Source organism: Panicum hallii, chromosome 9 (assembly GCF_002211085.1).
Source record: "Panicum hallii strain FIL2 chromosome 9, PHallii_v3.1, whole genome shotgun sequence".
Classification (NCBI taxonomy): Eukaryota; Viridiplantae; Streptophyta; class Magnoliopsida; order Poales; family Poaceae; genus Panicum; species Panicum hallii.
The window spans coordinates 23,240,065-23,260,807 of record NC_038050.1 but is presented as its reverse complement, the minus strand read 5'-3'; the positions used below and the strand labels follow the sequence as shown (position 1 = coordinate 23,260,807).

Genomic DNA, 20,743 nt, shown 5'->3' with positions numbered 1-20,743 from the left:
AAGTACTCAGCCAAGTCAAATCAGCTATCATATCTTCAAAACACACACCTAAAAACATTGCCACAAGTAAGGCTGAGTATACTGATACTCAGCAAGGCTTACCCGACTAGTGGTATGTAAATACCGACTCCTAAGCATGCATGGCTCTAAGACTCTAGGGTTTCTTTTTGCTAAAAAGCAACAAAGAGTAAGTCCTTGATTTCATATTTTAGCTTTCAATATTCTAGTTCATTTAACCATTCTAAATGAGCATCTAGCTCTAACCAAACATGGTGGAAAATATTTAATCATCCAACAAGTTTCATCATAGCCATAGTTCCTCTTGTTACTCTATGTGGCAGAAGTATTAAGCAGTCTCAATTACCATGAGAAACGGACGATTCGAATCGAATTTCTTAACCTTGCAAGGTAAACCTAACACACACGCCTGGAGCACCAAAGGGTCACCCCAAGCAACTTTTCCCCTTTCTTTCTGGGTTGTGGATCAGGATCACCTAACACGACTACAGAACCCTGCTCTGCACTCGCATGTGTATATGCATCTGAACTTCGTTCAAGTAGGGTGAGAGTAAAGTCCACTTGCCGGGCCAATCAGGTACTCAGCTTGTCGAGTACCATATTTTTGATATGTGGTTAGTACGTTCAAATGCTTAACCACCACTACCACATATTGCAGCCTTAGCATTTTTCTCTACTCAGACAGGGCCTCAACCATGAGCATCGTACCACAGCCCCGCCCGTCGATCTTATAGTTGCAGTATGTGGTAAAACATTCAACTCCTATAATTCTTGCGAGTGGTAGGAAACCACTCGACTTTTACCGTGCCTACTAGCAGAGCATCTACTTGAACTTCCAATTCTAGTATTCAATACATAGGTGCCTAGGATCATGCACCTAGGGTTCCAACCAACTCCTATGAACTTAAATGCATAGGTAAAAAGGAACAGTATTTGCATTAATTAAATACTGGGATCATGCACCGGGGCTTGCCTTCTTGAGCAAAACTAGTCGAGAGTTCTTTCGAACTTCGATTTGGGTCTTCAGCAACTTCAGTTAGATTAAGTTGAGCTTCGCACTACTCACTCTCGGACTCAGGCACCCAGTCGTAGGTTCTGTCGGTGAGAGTAGTCGATTCTATATGACTGCACATGTATGAGTGGTTTAAAAGGTACAAGATAAATAATTATCTCACTATAAAGTAGTCATTCAACAAAACTGAAGTTAAGAAGTCAAGCACTTCATTTTCTTATCCTTGGAAAGTCATTTATCGAGTACTTATCCGAATTAACTGACTTCATCAAGAAAGTGAGTGGTTTTGTCATGTCATACGACCATTTTTAACAGGAAGCTTGGGTTAAACAAAACTACTCGTAGAGGTTGTTTCTGGGATTGAGATTTTTATGCAAAGCACGTTACTTAAGTACAAACTCATGGTAAAATTTTTAGCCATTTTCATTCAGCAGGTTAAACATGAAAAATATATTAAACGGCTACTACTAGGATCAAGATCTATTTGTACAGAACAAACCATGCAAGAACTGGTGCTTAACTTTTTATTAAATAAACTTACTTGCATGAGTAGTTTGTTGTAAATTTTGTAGATTTTTCCTATGCAAGAATCAGAGGCTAACATTCTAGTTTAATTGGATCTAGCATATAACAAAAAGTACTCAAAACATCTTATTGTGATTGGATTCAGATCATGAATTTTTTATGAAAAACTATACTCTTAGTACAGAAGCTACCATCCAAAACTCATGAGCAGTTCTTTTCTAAAACTCTTGGAACAACTAAAAGACATTTAAACTTGATTTAAATCTATAGCTAAAATTATGTGGAAACGGTCCAAGACCCTTTTACAAAGTTGTAGATCTTAACTTAAGAAGTCCAGAACATCTTGGTTTGTATTTTTAGGATCTTTCTGTGGGTTGTTTTGCATTTTCAAAGTTAATAGATTGATTTTCAAAGTTCTAGATTCTGGTTTACAAAAGAGTCCCTAATATTTTATAGAAATCTTCTCAGAAAGATTGAAATCGAAGCAAAAGGGTCCTTTGTGTAGGTGAACAGCGACTGTCGGCCAAATTACGGCAGCTAGGGTCGCCGGCGGTGAGGGGCAAAGGTGGGAGAGGCAAGAGGGGAACAAACCGCACCTGTTTGAGGCCTTCAGTGGGGAAGGGAGGGACCGAGGCAGCTTGCCAGTGTGGCACAGGGCTGACAGAAAGGTGCTGGTGGTGGTGGCGGCGGTCCGGTGAGGAAAAGGGCGTGAGGACCAGTCGTGCAGCTTTGGGGTGAGGCGGAGAAGGTGGTGGGAGGGTTGGTTTGGGCAATGTGGGGGTGGAGTGGTGCGTCCACGTGTGGATGCTGACTCACCAGAGTTGGTGTTGGGGCGGCAAGCTTAGGGGCCTCTGGTGGGGCTTTTATAGGCGCGAGAGGGAGGATGGTGGCCTGGGCACGAGCCGTAGGGGAAGGCCCAACCAGGGGGCAAAACCGGGGGTGCAGCTACCTTGCTGTCACTGGAGGGGCCCGTCGTGGCACCAGCAGCGCCCGCAGTAGAAGAATGCTGCCGCATGGAGGGGCCCGTCGTGGCGCCAGCAGCGCCCACTTGGCCAGGCGGCCTCAGCTGCGCCGGTTTGCGCCGGCCAGCTGGCCTGCCGGCGATGGGATAGGGCAGTGGGAGGAGAGAGGAGGGAGAAGATGATGGGACTTATGCGCGAGAAACAAAAACAGTGGGGGTCTGGGTGAAAAAGAAACTAAAACTCATTATTCCCAAGGTCAAATCAAACACATTTGAATACCATTTTTATTCAACTTTTCAAGATATAAATTTTCTCTTTTATGACTATGTTCATTTGAGCAATGTATAAAAAGTTATTTTGAATTTCCTAAAACAAGTATTTAAAAGACATGTCATTTCATGTGAATTTTTTGCACTTTTAGCCCTTGAGTTCAACTAGACTTTTGTTGCTCTTATTATGAAAGATGTGCCATTAAAATTTTAGAGTCATTTGTGATCAACTTTGCAAGTTACAAGGGTTTGTTTGCAAAGGTTCATATGTATATGCATATATTCAGCTACACATATTCATTTGCTTGAAAGGTAGATTTTGATAGGATGTTTTATACTTTTCTTGCTCTTTTATACTTGATTTCATGTTATGGATCTTTGTTTAGCATTTTAGACACCTAGGGTGTCATAGCTAACTCCCCTTAAAAAGAATCTCGTCCCGAGATTCGGATAAAAACTAGGTGCGGAAAGTGTGTACCTTGGATGGAACCAAGAAAACCAGAAAAATTTTGATTGAGATGACTTTTAGTTTCCCATGTGGTTTCATCTTCAATGTGATGGTCGTCTGAATTTTATACATTTTAGTCACCACCCTTTGGGTACTTCTTTCCTTTTGGTCACGGATTTTGATGGGTTGCTCAATATAAGAGAGGTCTGGTTCCCCCATGATTTCTTGTTATTCAACAATTTTGGTAGGAACTCTGACACATTTCTTTAGTTGAGAGACATGAAAAATATCATGAATGGCTGCAAGATGCAAAGGAAGTCGTACTCTATAGGCCACAGGTCCACATTCTTCAATGATTTCATACGGACCAACATAACGAGGGGCTAACTTTCTTTTTACTCCAAATCATTGCACACCCTTGGTTGGTGAAACCCAAAGGTAGACATGATCACCAACGTCGAATTTCAAGGGTTTTCTCCTCTTGTCAAAATAGCTATTTTGTCTAGATTGGGCTACTTTAAGATTTTCTTGGATAACTCTCACTTTTTCTTCTGCCTCGACTACCAAGTCTGGTCCAAAAATTTTGCGCTCTCCAGTTTGTGACCAACTCAATGGAGTTCGATACCTTTGACCATACAATGCCTCGAAGGGTGCCATTTTTAGGATTGCTTGATAGCTGTTGTTATACGAGAACTCTGCTAAAGATAAGCATTTGTCCCAACTCTTGTCATAATGAATGACACAAGCTCTAAGCATGTCTTCGCTAATTTGATTTACTCTTTCGGTTTGACCGTCAGTCTGAGCATGATAAGTTGAGCTTCGGATTAGTTCAGTACCAAGAGATTCTTGCAATTGTTCCCAAAAGCGTGCTACGAACTGAGTGCTATGATCAGAAATGATTGTCTTTGGTACCCCATGTAGACAAACAATACGATCCAGATATATCTCAACGTATCTCTTGGCATTATAAGTGGTGTGTACAGGAATAAAATGAGCAGTCTTTGTAAGCCTGTCAATAATAACCCATATAGAATCGTGTTTCTGAGATGTATTGGGCAAACCAACAATGAAGTCCATACTGATGTCTTCCCATTTCCAGGATGCTATTGGCAGAAGTTGGAGTGTACCAGCTACTTTTAAGTGGCTAGCTTTCACTCACTGCCAAGTGTCACACTCTGCAATATATTAGACAATTTCTCTCTTCATCCTGGTCCACCAAAAATTTGTTTAAGGTCTGATACATTTTTCTACTGCCTGGATGAATAGAGAATTTGGAAAGATGTGCTTCATCAAGAATTTGCTTTTGGAGTTCGTGATTTTTCAGAATGACAATGCGACTTTCAAATCATAAAATTCCTTTGTGATCCTGATGGAAATATTTGTACTTCTCTCCTTGAGATAGTTTCTGCTTGATGATCTTAACACCCTCATCATGTAATTGTGCCATGATGATACGGTCATGAAGAGTGGGTTCAATAGAGATGTGATACGGACCAACCAGGTGGCAAGGTATAAGGCCAAGTCAAACCAGCTTACATTTCTTCAAAAGATGCACTTGGAAACAATGCCACAAGCAAGGCTGAGTATACTAATACTCAGCAAAACATACTCAGCTATTGGTATATAAATAACGGACTCCTAAGCATGCATGGCTCTAGGGCTCTAGATTTTCTTTTTTCCTGAAAAGCAACAAAGAGTAAGTCCTTAATTTCACATTTTAGCTTTTAATATTCTATTTCATTTAACCATTCTAAGTGAGCATCTATCTCTAACCAAATATGGTGGAAAACAATTAATCATCCAGCAAGTTTTATCATAGCTATGTTTCTCTTATTACTCTATGTGGCAGAAGTATTAAACAGTCTCAATTACCGCGAGAAACGGACGATTCAAATCGAATTTCTTAACCTTGCAAGGCAAACCTAACACACACGCCTGGAGTACCGAAGTGTCACCCCAAGTAACTTTTCCCTTTCCTTTCCGGGTTGTGGATCAGGGTCACCCTCCCCGACTATAGAGCCACGCTCTACACTCGCATGTGTATACTCATGTGAACTTCGTTCAAGTAGGGTGAAAGTATGGTTCATTTGCCGGGCCAATCAGGTACTTAAGCTTATCGAGTACCATATTTTCGACATGTGCTTAGTACATTCAAATGTTTAACCACCACTACCACACACTATGGCCTTAGCCTTTTTCTCTACTTAGACAGGGCCTCAACTATGAGCATCGTACCACAGCCCCGCCTGTTGACCTTAGAGTTGCACTATGTAGTAAAATCATTCAACTCCTATAATTCTCGCGAGTGACAGGAAACGACTCGACTTTTACCGAACCTATTAGCAGAGCATCTACTCGAACTTCCAGTTCTAGTATTCATTATATAGGTGCCTAGGATCATGCAGCTAGGGTTCCAATCAACTCTAATGAACTTAAATGCATAGGTAAAAAGGAACAGTAGTTGCATCAATTAAAATACTGGGATCATGCACCGGGGCTTGCCTTCTTGGGCAAAACTAGTCGGGGGTTCTTCCGAACTTTGGTTCGGACCTTCTACAACTTCAGTTAGATTAACTTGAGCTTCGCACTGCTCACTCTTGGACTCGGGCACCAGCTTGTAGGTTCCGTCGGTGAGAGTAGTCGATTCTATATGAATGCACATGTATAAGTGGTTTTAATAGTACAAGATAAATAACTATTTCACTATAAAATAGTCATTCAACTAAACTTAAGTTAAGTTGTCGAGCACTTCATTTTCTTTTCCTTGGGAAGTCATTTATTGAGTACTTATCTGGATTAACTAACTTCATTAAGTAAGCGAGTGGTTTTGTCATGTCGTAAACGGCCATTTTCAACATGCTTATTAAACAAAACTACTTGTGGAGGTAGTTTCTGGGGTTGAGATTTTTATGCAGAGCACGTTACTTAAGTACAAACTCACTGGAAATTTTTTAGCTATTTTCATTCAGTAGGTTAATCATGAAAAATACATTAAACAGCTACTGCTAGGATCAACATCTATTTGTACGGTACAAGCCATGGAAGAACTAGTGCTCAACATTTTACTGACCAAACTTACTTGCATGAGTAGGCTAATGTAAATTTTGTAGATTTTTCCTATGCAAGAATCAGAGGCTAAAATTCTAGTTTAACTGGATCTATCATATAACAAAAGGTACTCAAAACATCTAGTTGTGATTGGATTTAGTGCACAAAATTTGTATGAAAGACTATACTCTTAGTACAGAAGCTACCATCCAAAAGTCATGAGCAGTTCTTTTCTGAAACTCTTGAAACAAATTAAAGATATTTAAACTTGATTTAAATCTACAGCTAAAATTATATGAAAACAGTCCAAGATCCTTTTACAAAGTTGTAGATCTTAATTTAAAGAGTCCAGAACATTTTAGTTTGTAGTTTTATAATTTTTCTATGAATTGTTTTGCATTTTCAAGGTTCATAGATTGGTTTTCAAAGTTCTAGTTTCTGGTTTACAAATGTGTCCCTGAGATTTTACAGAAATTTTCTTGGAAATATTGAAATCGAACCAAAAGGGTCCTTTGTGCAGGGAAACGACGACGGCCGGCCAAATTCCGGCGACTAGGATCGCCGGCGGCGAGGGGCGAGGGTGAGAGAAGCAAGAGGGGACCAAACCGCACCTATTTATGGTCTTGGGTGGGGAAGTGGTGGACCGAGGCGGCTCGCCGGCGGTGGCACAGAGCTGGCGGGTGGTGCGGGTGGTGGTGGTGGCGCTCCGGTGAGGAAGAGGGCACGGGGATCGATCGTGCAGCTTCTGTGTGAGGTGGAGGAGGTGAGGGGAGGGTTGGTTTGGGAAATGTGGGGGTGGAGTGGCGCGTCCACACGCATATGGTGACTCACTGAAGTTGGGTTGGGGGCGGCTAGCTCTAGGGCCTCGGGTAGGGTTTTTATAGGCGCGAGAGGGAGGATGGCGGCTTGGGCATGAGCTACTGGGGAAGGTGCGACCAGGGGTTCCAAAACCGGGGGCGTGGCTGCCTCGCTGTTGCCGGCGAGGCTCGACGTGGCGCGAGCAGCAATTGCGGCAGGAAAATGTCGCCGCGTGGAGGCTTCCTAAGGGGGAGAGCGGGATTTTGTGGGCCAGCGAGGGATCTCCAATGTGATGGCGAGTCCACATGGCCGGGCGAGCTTAGTTGCACCGGGGTGCATCGACCAGCTGGCCTGCTGGCGATGGGACAGGGCGGATGGAGGAGAGAGGAGGGAGAAGGTGAGGGATTTAAGCGCAAACAGCAAAAACAGCAGGGGTATGGGTGAAAAGAGAGCTAAAACTCATTCTTCGCAAGGTCAAATAAAAACATTTGAATACCATTTTTGTTCAACTTTTCAAGATATACATTTTCTATTTTATGACTATTTTCATTTGAGCAATGTATAAAGAGTTATTTTAAATTTTTAAAAACTAGTATTTAAATGACATGTCATTTCATGTGAATTTTTGCACTTTTAGCCCTTGAGTTCAACTAGACTTTTGTTGCTCTTGTTATGAAAGATTAGCCATTAAATTTTTAGAGTCATTTGTGATCAACTTTGAAAGTTACAAGGATTTGTTTGCAAGGGTTCACATGTATATGCATATATACATATACACATATACATTTGCTTGAAAGGTAGATTTTGATAGGTTTTTGTATACTTTTATTGCTCTTTTATGCCTGATTTTATGTTATGGATCTTTGTTTAGTCTTTTAGATACAAAGGGTGTCACAGTTATGATACTGTCTTTTCTTGATTGCAGATCATGATTTGGTTTGGAATTTATATCCCACCTATAATTTTTCTGAACAATCACGTGTGGTCTGAGTAAAAGTGCAGTCATGTTAGCCTTATCATACATCACTGAAGAAAATAGAGTAGAGAGGTGTTTGTTTTATTTTCAATCAAAAGAATCTGAATTTTCCCCTAAAACGTGCAATGTGATCTTAGGTGAAGTGCCATGTAGAGGATCGTAGATGGATGTACAATGAGAGGGGCACATCCACACTATTCTAATAGAGAGAAATTAATTGAAAGGGAAAATGAGAAGCTGCGGAAGGAAAATAATGGTATTCGCGAAATTCAGCGTGTTGTGCCAGTAATGTGAATTGCTGTTCTAACCATACGTGCAAATAGAAATACATGTTGCTGGGCTTGAACTGGTGGCAGGCATTGGCTACTAGAGGACTGTACTATGACGCATTAGCTCAGGAAACTGCAGCTGACTTGATAAGTTTATTTGTAAACTTATCTGCTTTCACATATAGAAATTAAGTATACACCTTTCTATCTCTTTGGGCTAAAAACATAAGTTGAACCAAATCCGTTGTGATGCACAGGCTCCCAAGACCTTGAACTAGGAGTCTGGTAACTAGCTATCTCATACCATGCTAGAGCTATTCCATACAATTCTAGAAAGTAATAAGGACTGATTAATGGATAGGATATGCTAATCATATCTCTATCCTCAACTTGTAATTTTAGCACTGACGTACTGTTAGTATTGTTTTGCTATCATATGCCTCACGTTTTCTGAACCCTTTTGTTAGGCAGAACATAGAGCAGTGCACACAATTAGACATTTGGTTATTAGTAATGTAATTAGAGCAATAAATTTTAGTTCACTACGTGAAAACACGTCTCTGGTCACACATCATTGGTAACGGGTATTTATGGTCCGTTATTAAATTGTACAGAGATAACGGGCTTCATTAATGCCCGTTACTAATAAGGCCTTGAGGGAGGGACCAAACCTCGGACACAGTAAGGGTCTGTTTGGATCCAAGGGCAAATGGCAAAAGGACAAATGGTAAAATGTTTGGACGCTAATTAGAAGTATTAAATATAGTTTAATTAAAAAACTAATTACATAGATGAGGACTAAATGACGAGACGAATCTATTAAGACTAATTAATCCATAATTAGCAAAATTACGGTAGCATTTGCCCTTTTGCACTTTGGGATGTTTGGATCCAAAAATGCAAAAAAAGTGCAAAAGAGCAAAATTTTTACACTTTCTGTTTCTCTTTCCATTGGATCCAAACAGGCCCTAAGGTACGTTACCTTTGGAGTTAAAAGGTAACGGACATTGGTTGCTGCCCGTTACTGCTGCTGAGCGGTAACGGGTCTTAACATGGTTCGTTACTTGTAATAGCATCTCCAGCAAGATCTCTACCTCAACCCCCGCTCAAACAACCCCTGCTCAAATAGTAGGGACCGAGAGAAAAAAAAATCACTCCAGCAGGTCCCTGCTCAAGTTCCTACAGTAGGAAGGCACCCAAATCCCCCCTCCCCGTCCTATCTTGCACCTAAATCCCCCCTCCCCGTCCTATCTCCCACGGGTCCTTGGGGAGACCCCTACTCGGCCGTACCGCAGCCTGAGCGCTGCCCCGAAATCCGCCCCCACCGGACCAACGCCGGCGAGCCGAATTCGCCACCGGACCAGCGCCGCCGCCGGACCAACCCGCGACCAAACCAGTGTTGCCGAGCCAAATCCGCCGGCAGCCGGGGGAGCTCGTGTGCCGCCGCCTGGAACCGTCGTGGCCTCGAGCTCAAGATCCGTCGTGCCGAGCCCGGGATCCGCCGCCCCTGGTTCGAGCTCAGGCCGCAAGCTCACCGGGCAACTTGGCAGCAAGCTTGACACTTTCCTCTCAATCTTCTGCGACGGATGCAGAGCCGGGGCGAGGGAGAAGGAGCGGGTCGGGGCCGGCAGCGCCGTCCCTGCTCCTCCGCACCGCTACCGCGGGCCGGGCCGGCAGTACCACACCTGCTCCTCGCGCCGCCACGCGGGCCGCCGTGCGGGAGCTAGAGCTCAGGCTACCCACAGCCCGCCGCCGCCCTGAGCTCTAGCATGGTGGGGAGCTCGGGCCGTCCTTCTCCCCTCCGACCGCCCGAAGCAGCCTTCGGATATGCAGCACGTGAGCAAGGTCGAAAGAGGGGGGAGTCTGAGCCATGGCACGGAGTGGGGAGGAGCGAGGCAGCGAGCGATCTAATCTACTTTTGCCGGCGGAGGGGCCTCAGCGGCAGTATTGAGCACTGCGTTGGTGCGGTGGAGAAAGAGCAATGCGGGAGAGAGAGAAAAAAAGAGGAAGCCAAATGGTGAAATAAAAAGAAGAAAATAAAAGGGGAAAAGGATATAGCCTTTGTCAGGTAGGTCCTACAATTATTATGAAAATAGAGGCCGCAAAGTAGGAGCTATTGTTCAAGTCGAGAGCAAAATTCAAAACCCCAAAAAGTTGGAACAGCCACTGATCAAGAAAATAGGAGCCTTAAGTAGGGACTTTCCCTATTGCTGGAGATCTCTACAGGATTCAGGGACCTGAAAATTTCATTCACTGCAATTTTTCTCTCTTGCCACTCACGTCCGCAGCGCCCTCTCAGCTCTCCAAGTCTCCAACCTTATCCCTTTCCCTACTCGCGAGAATAATTTCTATCTCTATCTCACCCAATCCGCTCCAATGAGCGGGATTTTAGGGGCTCCGAGGTTGGAGCTGTTAAAAAAAACACCGTTTGTGAGTTAAAAGCCGGTTCTGGAGGCCCTCAAAAACCCCTGCCAAAGGGGCTCGGAGAGCCGCACACGGCGGCAGTGGCAGCCCCCCGTCCACGGGAGCAGCCGATTTCCGGCGAGGGCGGAGACGGCACAGTGAGGGCTCCTCGACCGGCGGCAGCGTCCCCCGCCGTCCCGTCCATGGGACGGAATGGCCAAGCGCCGGTGAGGGAGGCGGCGCACATGAGGAGCCCCCGCCCGCCGTCCAGCCGCGCGGCCCCCTATCTTTCGGCCGCCAGATCCCGTCCCTGCCGCGGCGCCCGTCCTCCCGGCGCCCGCCGAATCCATTCCCTGCTGCAGCCGTCCGCCCGCCGACTCTCGTCCCTGCCGCGGCTGTCCGTCCACCGAGTCCCGTCCCTGCCATGGCTGTCCGCTCGAAGCTCCACTGAATTACGAGGAGTGAGCTCGTCCTCTGACGGTAATTAAACCAGCGTACCTCCTCCTCCATTTCCCATCTCCCAAATCCCTATTGCTCTGATGTATGCTCGGCGCTTTCAATCTTCGATTTCCTGGTTCATGGAATTCTTGTGATTCCTGAAACTGCGTACGTGCAGGGTTGGAGTCCTCTGCTGATCCAGGTGTCTAGCAGATAAGTAGAGTGCAGTAAAGCCATCAGGTATGGTGCAAGATCCATGTAGTCATGTGCCTGTTTCTGATGTGTAAAGCTAAGGCCAGAGGAAGGAAACAAACTGAAAATTGACTTTGTGAATTCATTAGCTAGATTATACTTTCTCACAAATTATACATTCGACAAGCATTGCAATGTAGCTAGCAAGTGTATCTAACTGCCAATTGCTTGTGCTATGCAAATTTCACAGAGGAAAATTAGTTAATCCAGATACATGATCTGTTCCCATGCCTAGCAGCTCCTTTTTTTCACCTATGCATTTCTTTGTCCCTCCATTAGTAATTTTCCTCAGCTCCACTTTAACAAATTTGTTTGTTACAACAACAATATGACGTCTCCCAATTACTTTTCGATACTGTAGCAGTTTATGTTTGCAATGCAATGAGCTAAGTGAAAGCTAACTCATTTTGTAGGATCTGACCACAATTCATTTTGATTTGTTCACAGGGAGCTAATATTCATCATATTTTCTCTTTATGGTAAGCCTTTCTACCCATCTCATGATTTGCTTCTTTGCCATACCATCAGTTTACTAGAAATCTCTTCTTTTGACTTAAAATTGTAGTGCTAGAATTAGTTCAAATGCCATGTGTTCTTTGTTATTGCTAAGATGGCTTCAGAAGTCAACTGCAGAAGTAAAAAAAGAATCAAATGGAAGCAATCATATCATTGTAGTGTTCAAAGCTCAATTTCCTTGTTTGTGAATATCTACCATGCTGTTGCCACTTTCCATTGCCTGTTCTTCATGCCATGCATGTTATCTCTGAATATAGTTTAGATCATTAGATATGAGAGATCTAATTGCATCATCTTTTTTATACTAAGACGAACTCACACATATTTTGATCCTTTTTTCACTGTATGACAGATAAATGGGACTGACAGAGATACATCGGTGTTTGATGCTACTAGATTAGTTAGGAAATTTTATTTTCTTTGTGTAATATTTATTTTTCTAAGGTGGACAGATGCGTAATAAAGAACATGTACAACAACAACTTAGCCTTTTGTCCCAGGTAAGTTGGGGTAAGCTAGAGATGAAACCCACAGAAAATAAGAATAAGAAACATAAAAAGGGCACAAGCCAAAGGAAGAGTTAGAGGTTAAATAAAAAGTAACAAAGGTCACGGTTCATGTGCGTTAATTGCTAATATCCAAGCGCTCCTATCCATAGCTAATTCCTTAGCGATATTCCACTCTTTAAGGTCTCTCTTAACCGTCTCGTCCCAAGTTAGTCTAGGTCTACATCTACCTCTCTTTACATTATCGCCCCGCTTTAAAATTTCACTACGCATCAGCGTCTCGGGAGGTCTCCGTTGTACATGTCCAAACCATCTCAACCGATGTGGAATCAATTTTTCCTCGATAGGTGCCACCCCGATCCTATCTTGAATCTCTTCGTTCCGGACTCTATCCCTTCTTGTATGCCCGCAGAACCAACGCAGCATACGCATCTTTGCTACACTCAGTTGCTGGACATGTCGCCTTTTTGTAGGCCAACATTCAGCATCATATAGCATCGCCGGACGAATCGCCGTCCTATAAAACTTACCTTTTAGCCTTTGTGGCACCTTTTTGTCACAGAGGACGCTAGAAGCCTGACGTCACTTCAACCAACCGGCTGAAATTCTATGCCTAACATCTTCATCAATGTCTCCATCTTTCTGAAGCATTGATCCTAGATACCGAAAAGTATCCTTCTTGGCCACCACTTGACCTTCGAGGCTAATGTCCTCATCCTCATGCCTAGTCGGGCTAAAGTCGCACATCATATACTCCGTCTTGGTCCTACTCAGTCTGAACCCCCTCGACTCTAACGTGTGTCTCCACAACTCTAACTTCATATTAACCACTGCCCTACTCTCGTCAACTAGCACCATATCATCAGCAAAGAGCATACACCAAGGGATATCACCATGTATATCCCTTGTGACCTCATCCATCACCAAAGCAAATAGATAAGGGCTCAATGCTGACCCCTGATGTAGTCCTATTTTAATTGTAAAGTCACTGGTATCGCCATCACATGTTCGAACATAAACCATCGTATCCTTGTACATATCCTTGATGAGGGTAATATACTTAGTTGGGACTTTGTGTTTTTCCAAGGCCCATCACATGACGTCTCTCGGTACTTTGTCATACGCCTTCTCTAGGTCAATAAAGATCATGTGTAAGTCCTTCTTCTCCTCTCTATATCTCCCCATCAACTGTCGTACTAAGAAAATCGTCTCCATGGTCGACCTCTCAGGCATGAACCCAAACTGGTTTTGGGTCACCCTTGTCAATCTTCTTAGGCGATGCTTGATAACCCTCTTCCAAAGCTTCATCGTATGGCTCATCAGCTTAATCCCCCTGGTAGTTAGTACAACTTTGAACATCTCCCTTGTTCTTGAAGATCGGTACTAATATACTTCTCCTCCATTCCTTCGGCATCTTGTTTGACCGGAAAATTAGGTTAAAAAGTTTAGTTAACCATACTACCGTCCTCTCGCCCAGGCATCTCCACACCTCAATGTGGATGCCATCAGGACCCATCGCTTTACCTCCCTTCATCCTCTTCAAAGCCTCCCCGATCTCTGCCTCCTGAATCCTCCTCACAAAGCGTCTGTTGGTATCATCAAATGACTCATCCAACTCGAAGGTAGGACCCTCATTTTCCCTATTAAACAACTTGTCGAAGTATTCTCGCCATCTGTCCTTGATCTCCTCATCCTTCACCAGAAGTCGATCTGTCCCATCCTTGATGCATTTGATTTGGTTTATGTCCCTTGTCTTCCTCTCGCAGGTCCTAGCGATCCTATAAATGTCTTTCTCTCCTTCCTTCGTACCTAGCCGTTGATAAAGATCATCAAAAGCCTGACCTTTCGCTACACTTACAGCTCACTTTGCAGACCTCTTCGCTAATCTATAGCCCTCGATGTTGGTTGCGCTCTTGTCGAGGTGAAGGCGTTTGAAACACTCCTTCTTCTCCTTAATAGCCCTTTGCACCTCGTCATTCCACCACCAAGTCTTTTTCACTTCCTGCTTGCCTCCCCTACTCACACCAAACACTTCTGAGGCCACCTTCTGAATACATGTCGCCATCTTTAGCCACATATCATCTACATCTGCTCCTTCTTCCCAAGGCCCCTCGCCTAGCATCCTCTCCTTAAACGTTTGTGCCTCTTCCCCTCTAAGCTTCCACCACTTCGTTCTCGCAATCTTGGCACGTTTGTCCCGGTGGGCACGTACCCGAAAATGAAAATCCGCCACCACAAGCTTGTGTTGGGGGACAACACACTCCCCAGGTATCACCTTACAATCTAGTCAGGCACGTCTATCCTCTCTCCTAGCAAGGATAAAGTCGATTTGGCTCGAGTATTGTCCACTATGGAAGGTCACTAGATGGGACTCCCTCTTTCTAAAGAGGGTATTCGCTAACAGTAGGTCGTAGGCCAACGCAAAATTCAAAACATCCTCCCCCCTCCTCGTTTCTACTACCATACCCGAAACCCCCGTGTAATCGCTCATATCCTACATTAGTCGCACCCACATGGCCATTGAGGTCTCCTCCTATGAAGAGCTTCTCACTGATAGGCACGGCACTAACCATGCTATCAAGGTCTTCCCAAAACTGACTCTTGGAGCTCTCACTAAGACCTACCTGAGGGGCATAGGCACTGATCACATTCAGAACCAAATCTCCAATGACCAACCGCACTAGGATAATCCGGTCGCCTTGCCTCCTAACATCTACAACTCCATCCTTAAGGCTCTTATCGATCAAGATGTCTACACCATTCCTACCCGAAGTTGTCCCCGTGTACCAAAGCTTGAAGCCAGAACCCTCCACCTCCTTCGCCTTCTGGCCCTTCTATTTAGTCTCCTGCACGCATAGAATATTTACACGCCTTCTAATTGCTACATCGACTAGTTCTCTTAACTTACCTGTTAGAGACCCTACGTTCCAACTACCTAGACAGATGTGAAATATAATATTTCTTTTTTTTGTTTTTTAACCCCATATAGGTAACGGGCAACATAGAGGCCCGTGACCAATATTCTATTGGTAACGGGCTTCATTAAGTCCAGTTACCCATGACTGATATTGGTAACAGGCGTCATTGAGACCCGTTACCAATATTCTGTTATTGGTAACGGGTATCATTAAGGCCCGTTACATTTTTGGTGTTATTGGTAATTGGCGTTTGCCGTTACTGTAAACCAACATCGGTAACGGACGCTATGCCCGTTACCAATGCCGATCTATGCCTGTTACCAATAACGGTTGTTTCACATAGTGATTCCTGATTATGCCCCATGTTTCAAGACTCATTTACTTTGATCTTTTGTACATAATGTATGCATTAGCTGTCTACTTATTCATGCACATGAATCTCAATCACTTCCCCGAGAGCACAGAAATTTTTACTTTTGCCATCATGAGAATACAGACCACATTTTCCCTCTTCTCTACTTCAAGCCAAAATCTAGTGGTAACCTTTTTACCTTTTGCCACATAGTAGCAACCAAAATGACCAGCATGCCTTTCTTGGTGTCATCATGCATATACCAGCACGTACTATTAAATCAGCTGTTATCTAATCAGCCAAGTTATGCATAGTACAACTATAATGAAAGAATGGTGGTTCCTCTAGCTTTACTTTCTTCTTCTGTTTTTTTTATTACTGCATGGGTACATGATTTACATCCTTACAAATATATCTTATAATCTATACAGGATATAACTTGTGGAAGGGACTATGACGATGAAGATTATGATAATGGATACTATAGCCATAGAAGACGATGATTATGACAATGGCGGTGGAAACTTTGGGCATGGAGGTGACGTGGAGTATGACCTTTGGGGATGAGAGGACACACACGTCTTTTGCTTATGCTGCTGCACATTGGAGTGGGATGATGATATTGCACGCAGTTTATCTTATGCACAAATAATAGTATCTTAGTCAAGAATTTCATTTGGATATTAGTACTATTCTGAACGATGTTCTTTGTCACCTTTGGAATGTCTGCACATTTCTTTTCTATTCGTTGAATTTGGATGAACTATGCAATATTGACACTATTTAGCATTTTGTCACTTCAGTTTTGAGTGTGTGTTAAACAATCACAGACATCGCAATAGGACATGATTAAAATGTTGTACCGTCGAATCCCTAATGGTGTAATGAAACCGTAGCATATCTGAATCGTGACTGTCCCATCACACAATCACATATTATTATAGCCAATGGTCAAAAATCCTCACATATATGTATGGCCAACTGTGTTTAATCCCTTACAGTCAATAGCATACGCACCATTGGTAAAACATTTCCCAACAAGCTAAACAAACCATCAAGAATAATGTCCCCGACCAGAATTCCCTTGACAATTCATTTCAGGCCCACATTGAAACAACGTGTTGACCAACTAATTACTGACTGTCAACCGTTGGTAATTTACGGTTGGTCATTCAATCACCAACCGCCCCTGGCAAAAGGGGGAATGCCTGACCAAGAGTTCCCGACTGGAATTTGCTGATGGTACACGCTCGGCTATTATCTTTGCCGACGGTGTAGGTTAATGGCCGACTGATTAATAACCATCTACGGTTCTTACCGTTCTTACGATTCTAGTAGTCACATCAACAAAATAAAGGCAGCAGATTATCTATATGACCATCATGTTAGAAAAATGAACAGATGAGAGAGCAAAGATAAGCAATGTGATTTTTTTATAATGAGCAATGTGGATTAGTTGTGGCCTGCGTGGGTACTAAATTTATCCATGAACTTTTGATACTTACTCTCAGCACGGGTTGATATTTTGGAGGAAAGACTGTCACATGCATATTCAATAAATTACAATGGAATACAACGTCAACATACACCACATTGCCACAAGCAGGGATGTCCAAACAATATGACAATTTATATGCCCTAACAAACCAACTTTATAAATATAAAGATCACACGTACCTGCAGCACTAACACAGGCGGATACAACCAAACCACTTTAGAAATCTTAATTCCAAGACGTACATGCACACATAGACGCATAGTTGTAGGTGTTCCCGATCAGTCTAAAGAGTAGCAGATCTGCTTGAATGCATCTACGTGCTCGTCGTGGATCGCTGCCAAGAGGTCGACGCCAGGCTTGGCCGTGCATGACCGCACGAAGAACATGAGCCCCTCGATAGGCACGACCGGCGGCAGGAACGCGCATGGCGGCCCGCCGCCAAAGTCTAGATCATGGAATCGAAACCCCAGCCAGCTGTCCACCTCCAGGTCCGGGGAGAACGCCGTGCCCACAACCGCTGCCGTCGGGGTCAGCTGTTCCCCGCTGCGCTCCAACGCTTCGCCGAAGTCGACGAACGACTGGATATACTCCGCGTCAACGCGCGCCACGGCGTCGCGGATGACGCCGACCACGGCGGCGTAGTTCGAGGACAGGAGCTCCCCGGCGCGCATCCTCGGGAACGCCCAGAGAACCATGTTGCCGAAGAAGTCCATGGGCACGGAAGGCTTGGCCCTGCTCCGGCAGTTCACGGCGACCCTCACCTGCGTGAGCTCTTCCGGCGACAGGTTCCGCGCCGCCGTGACCTTCTTCCAAGCGTGCGCCAGGAGGCACTGGAACACGCTGCACCGCGCGGCAACGCGGGCCTTCAGCCTTGCCACGAACTCCTCGGGGAAGTGCATTGTGATGTTCTTGATCCTGTCCAGGGGGACGACAGGGTAGGAGCGCCTCGGGCTGTGCTCGCCCTTGAACTCGATGTTTCGGTGGTCGAAGGCCGGCGCTGGTGGGTTGCGGAGGACAACCGCCGCCGTGCGGTCAATGAAGGGCGACGGGAGGACGGCCAAGCCGGTGCTTACGGCAGTCGCCCACGCCGCGTAGAAGAAGCTCATGGACTGCCCGTCGGCGACGAGGTGCTGGCACGCGGTGCCGATCACCAGTCCGCCGCACCTGTACCGCGTGAGCTGCACCTGGAGGAGCGGCTCGTCGGCACGTTCCTGCACAGAAATACCAAGAAATTCACAGCATACTAATATTGCAAAGGGAAGGAACCTCAGTCTCACTTGTAATTAATACCACAAATTGGTGAAATTTTGTACTCACGTGCACGGGCACCTTGTCCGCCTGGGGATACAGCTGATCGATGTGGCCCGACACGCCGTGCGCAAGGGCATCCGCGAGGTCCGCCGCTGCAGCGGCTTCGATGACACGCACACCGGCGTCGTTGAGGTGGAAGCACCGCCTGCCGCGGTCATCGACGCCCAACCGACCGGCGAGGTGCGGGAACCTTGCGACGGTCGCGAGGAGGCCGTCCACGAGAGTGGCGTTGGTCGGCGCGGCCTGCGCGGTCCACGCGAAGACCGCAGGGACGTAGCCGTCGGTGGCGGCGCGGTCGAAAATGGTGAGCGGGATTGTCCGGCTGCCGGCATGGTCGTCGCAGCTTGGCCGGGGACTCAGCACGGCGCGCCGTGTGATCTCCACGGTCACCGCCATTAGCTTTCGCACTAATGTATCCGGAATTAGAGTTGTTCCCTCTTAGCTTGCTTTGGCTCGGTGGGTTAGAGCATGCTTGTGTATAAATAACACGGCCGTACCGCCGGAGCAGGAATACCCTATCCATCCCGGCAGAAGGAGTCCAAGAAGATGGCAACAGTGAATAACATTGCAGTATGATGGTTTCAGTTTCAGCGAGATGTCAGCAAACGTTAGATAAACGCAGAAAAGCCACACACCACTCGGGCGTTTATATATTGTTCCCAACCAACACATGAGTCATTGTCCATTAGATTACATGGATATTCTAAGAGACTTTGGATCCACCGGCTAATATAATTAATATTAGCTAATTTTAGCAACGTGGATCCAAACAGGACCAGCTAATCCACAGCTAAAATCCTTCTAAACTAGCTAAATAAAAATTATCCAATTAGCTCTAAAACCTTTCTAGACTAGTTAATAGTAATTATCTAATTAGCTGGTTCAACCCAACTAGTTCCAGCTAACGAGCTAATTGATTTGTTGGTGGATCCAGATGGGGCTTATTTTAAGGTAACAAAAATTTCCACGTAAGAAAAAGTCATGTGGTTTTAAGGCATTAAATATTTTTTCGAAATAAAGTACAGACTCATATGCTCATGTATGTGCATGCATACACACTTACTCCAATAAATACATAGTCAACTGACATGTCTGCTACCACCAAAAGAATAGCGCTATTAAATATTAGAATAAAATTTAGAAAAATGTGATCATGTGTGCTGCGGTTCCACCACAAAGAACCCAACCAACTGAGCTAGGCTAGATTTTTGTTCATCAGTGCTACAAGTTAGTTCATACTGGAAATACATTAAAGCCATAAGTTGGTATAATTTCTATGTAGTGGTTGTGTAACAGAAAATTAGGGTGTTTAGAATGCTCAATAACACTTGAATGCTTAGCTAGTACAAAACTAAATCTTATCTGAGCTGCACACATCGAATTAGAAGGCTGAAGACAACACTAAAAAGTAAAAAACACTTATGCACAACTCAGACAGGTTCATACTTTAAATTTATATAGTTTAACTTTTTATTTGCCAATGTAGCTATCTATCCAGACATGATCATAAGCATGATGATAATGAAAATCGTATTGATCATGTCTAGAATGATAATGCTAGCTTCTACCACAAAGGTCACATATGGGATGAGAATTTACGCCTAAGTGATCTAAATCATTAATAATGTATACTATATAATCTGTTCATTAGCTCATGGAAATGTTTTCATTTGACAATCTGTTCATTACGCCTTAGAGAATTTACGCCTCATGGAGAGTGTGCTTGGGCGAGGAGGGCAACACCCACATGCTCTTGCTCAGTGGGAGACGGAGGGTGGAACCATGAGGTCACGGGAGAGGTGGTTGTAGTCATGCGCTTGTATCAGCGAGGGGCTGGGAGTGGGTTGGGGGATTGTGGGGTGCTTGGGTGGGTGGTGGCGGCGGTGACGTTGTGCGTGCTCGGTGGAGGAGGATGGTTCCAAAGGGCTTGAGGGAGTAGGCGGCCCTCATGCGGTTGTGATCGCTAATGAGTTGTCTCCGCCCATAGTTGTGTGCTCACGAAGAAGGAGGCGGCGGCGGACACTGTGCCTCGTTGGCAAAGAGGAGGAGGGATTGAGGGGAGGAGGAGTAAGATGGATGGGGTACGGTTGGCATATGTATTATGTATAAGGACTTATGTCAATTTTCAATGAAGAGCCGCAAGCGGAAAATATTGTAAGGTAGTCGAAAGTGAAGGATAATGCTACATCCTGATTTTTTTTCCGAAACGCTACATCCTGGCATC

The 20,743-nt window shown here is 44.7% G+C and overlaps 1 protein-coding gene and 1 long non-coding RNA gene across 2 annotated transcripts; one reads left to right on the top strand and one right to left on the bottom strand.

Moving 5' to 3' along the window:
- The first annotated feature begins 10,341 nt into the window (after positions 1-10,341).
- On the top strand, positions 10,342-12,406 carry LOC112877655. The gene is made up of 4 exons (XR_003225531.1): positions 10,342-11,208; positions 11,345-11,406; positions 11,866-11,897; positions 12,287-12,406. It is a non-coding gene; the product is annotated as an uncharacterized LOC112877655 (long non-coding RNA).
- A 5,003-nt stretch (positions 12,407-17,409) lies between these two features.
- Positions 17,410-18,954, bottom strand: LOC112876757 (tryptamine hydroxycinnamoyltransferase 2-like). Its single transcript, XM_025940936.1, has 2 exons — positions 18,526-18,954; positions 17,410-18,419 (listed from the first exon to the last, which is right to left on the bottom strand). Exons 1-2 carry the CDS (start codon positions 18,913-18,915, stop codon positions 17,487-17,489), a joined length of 1,323 nt encoding a protein of 440 aa, XP_025796721.1. The 5' UTR covers positions 18,916-18,954; the 3' UTR covers positions 17,410-17,486.
- Between the last annotated feature and the right edge of the window lie 1,789 nt (positions 18,955-20,743).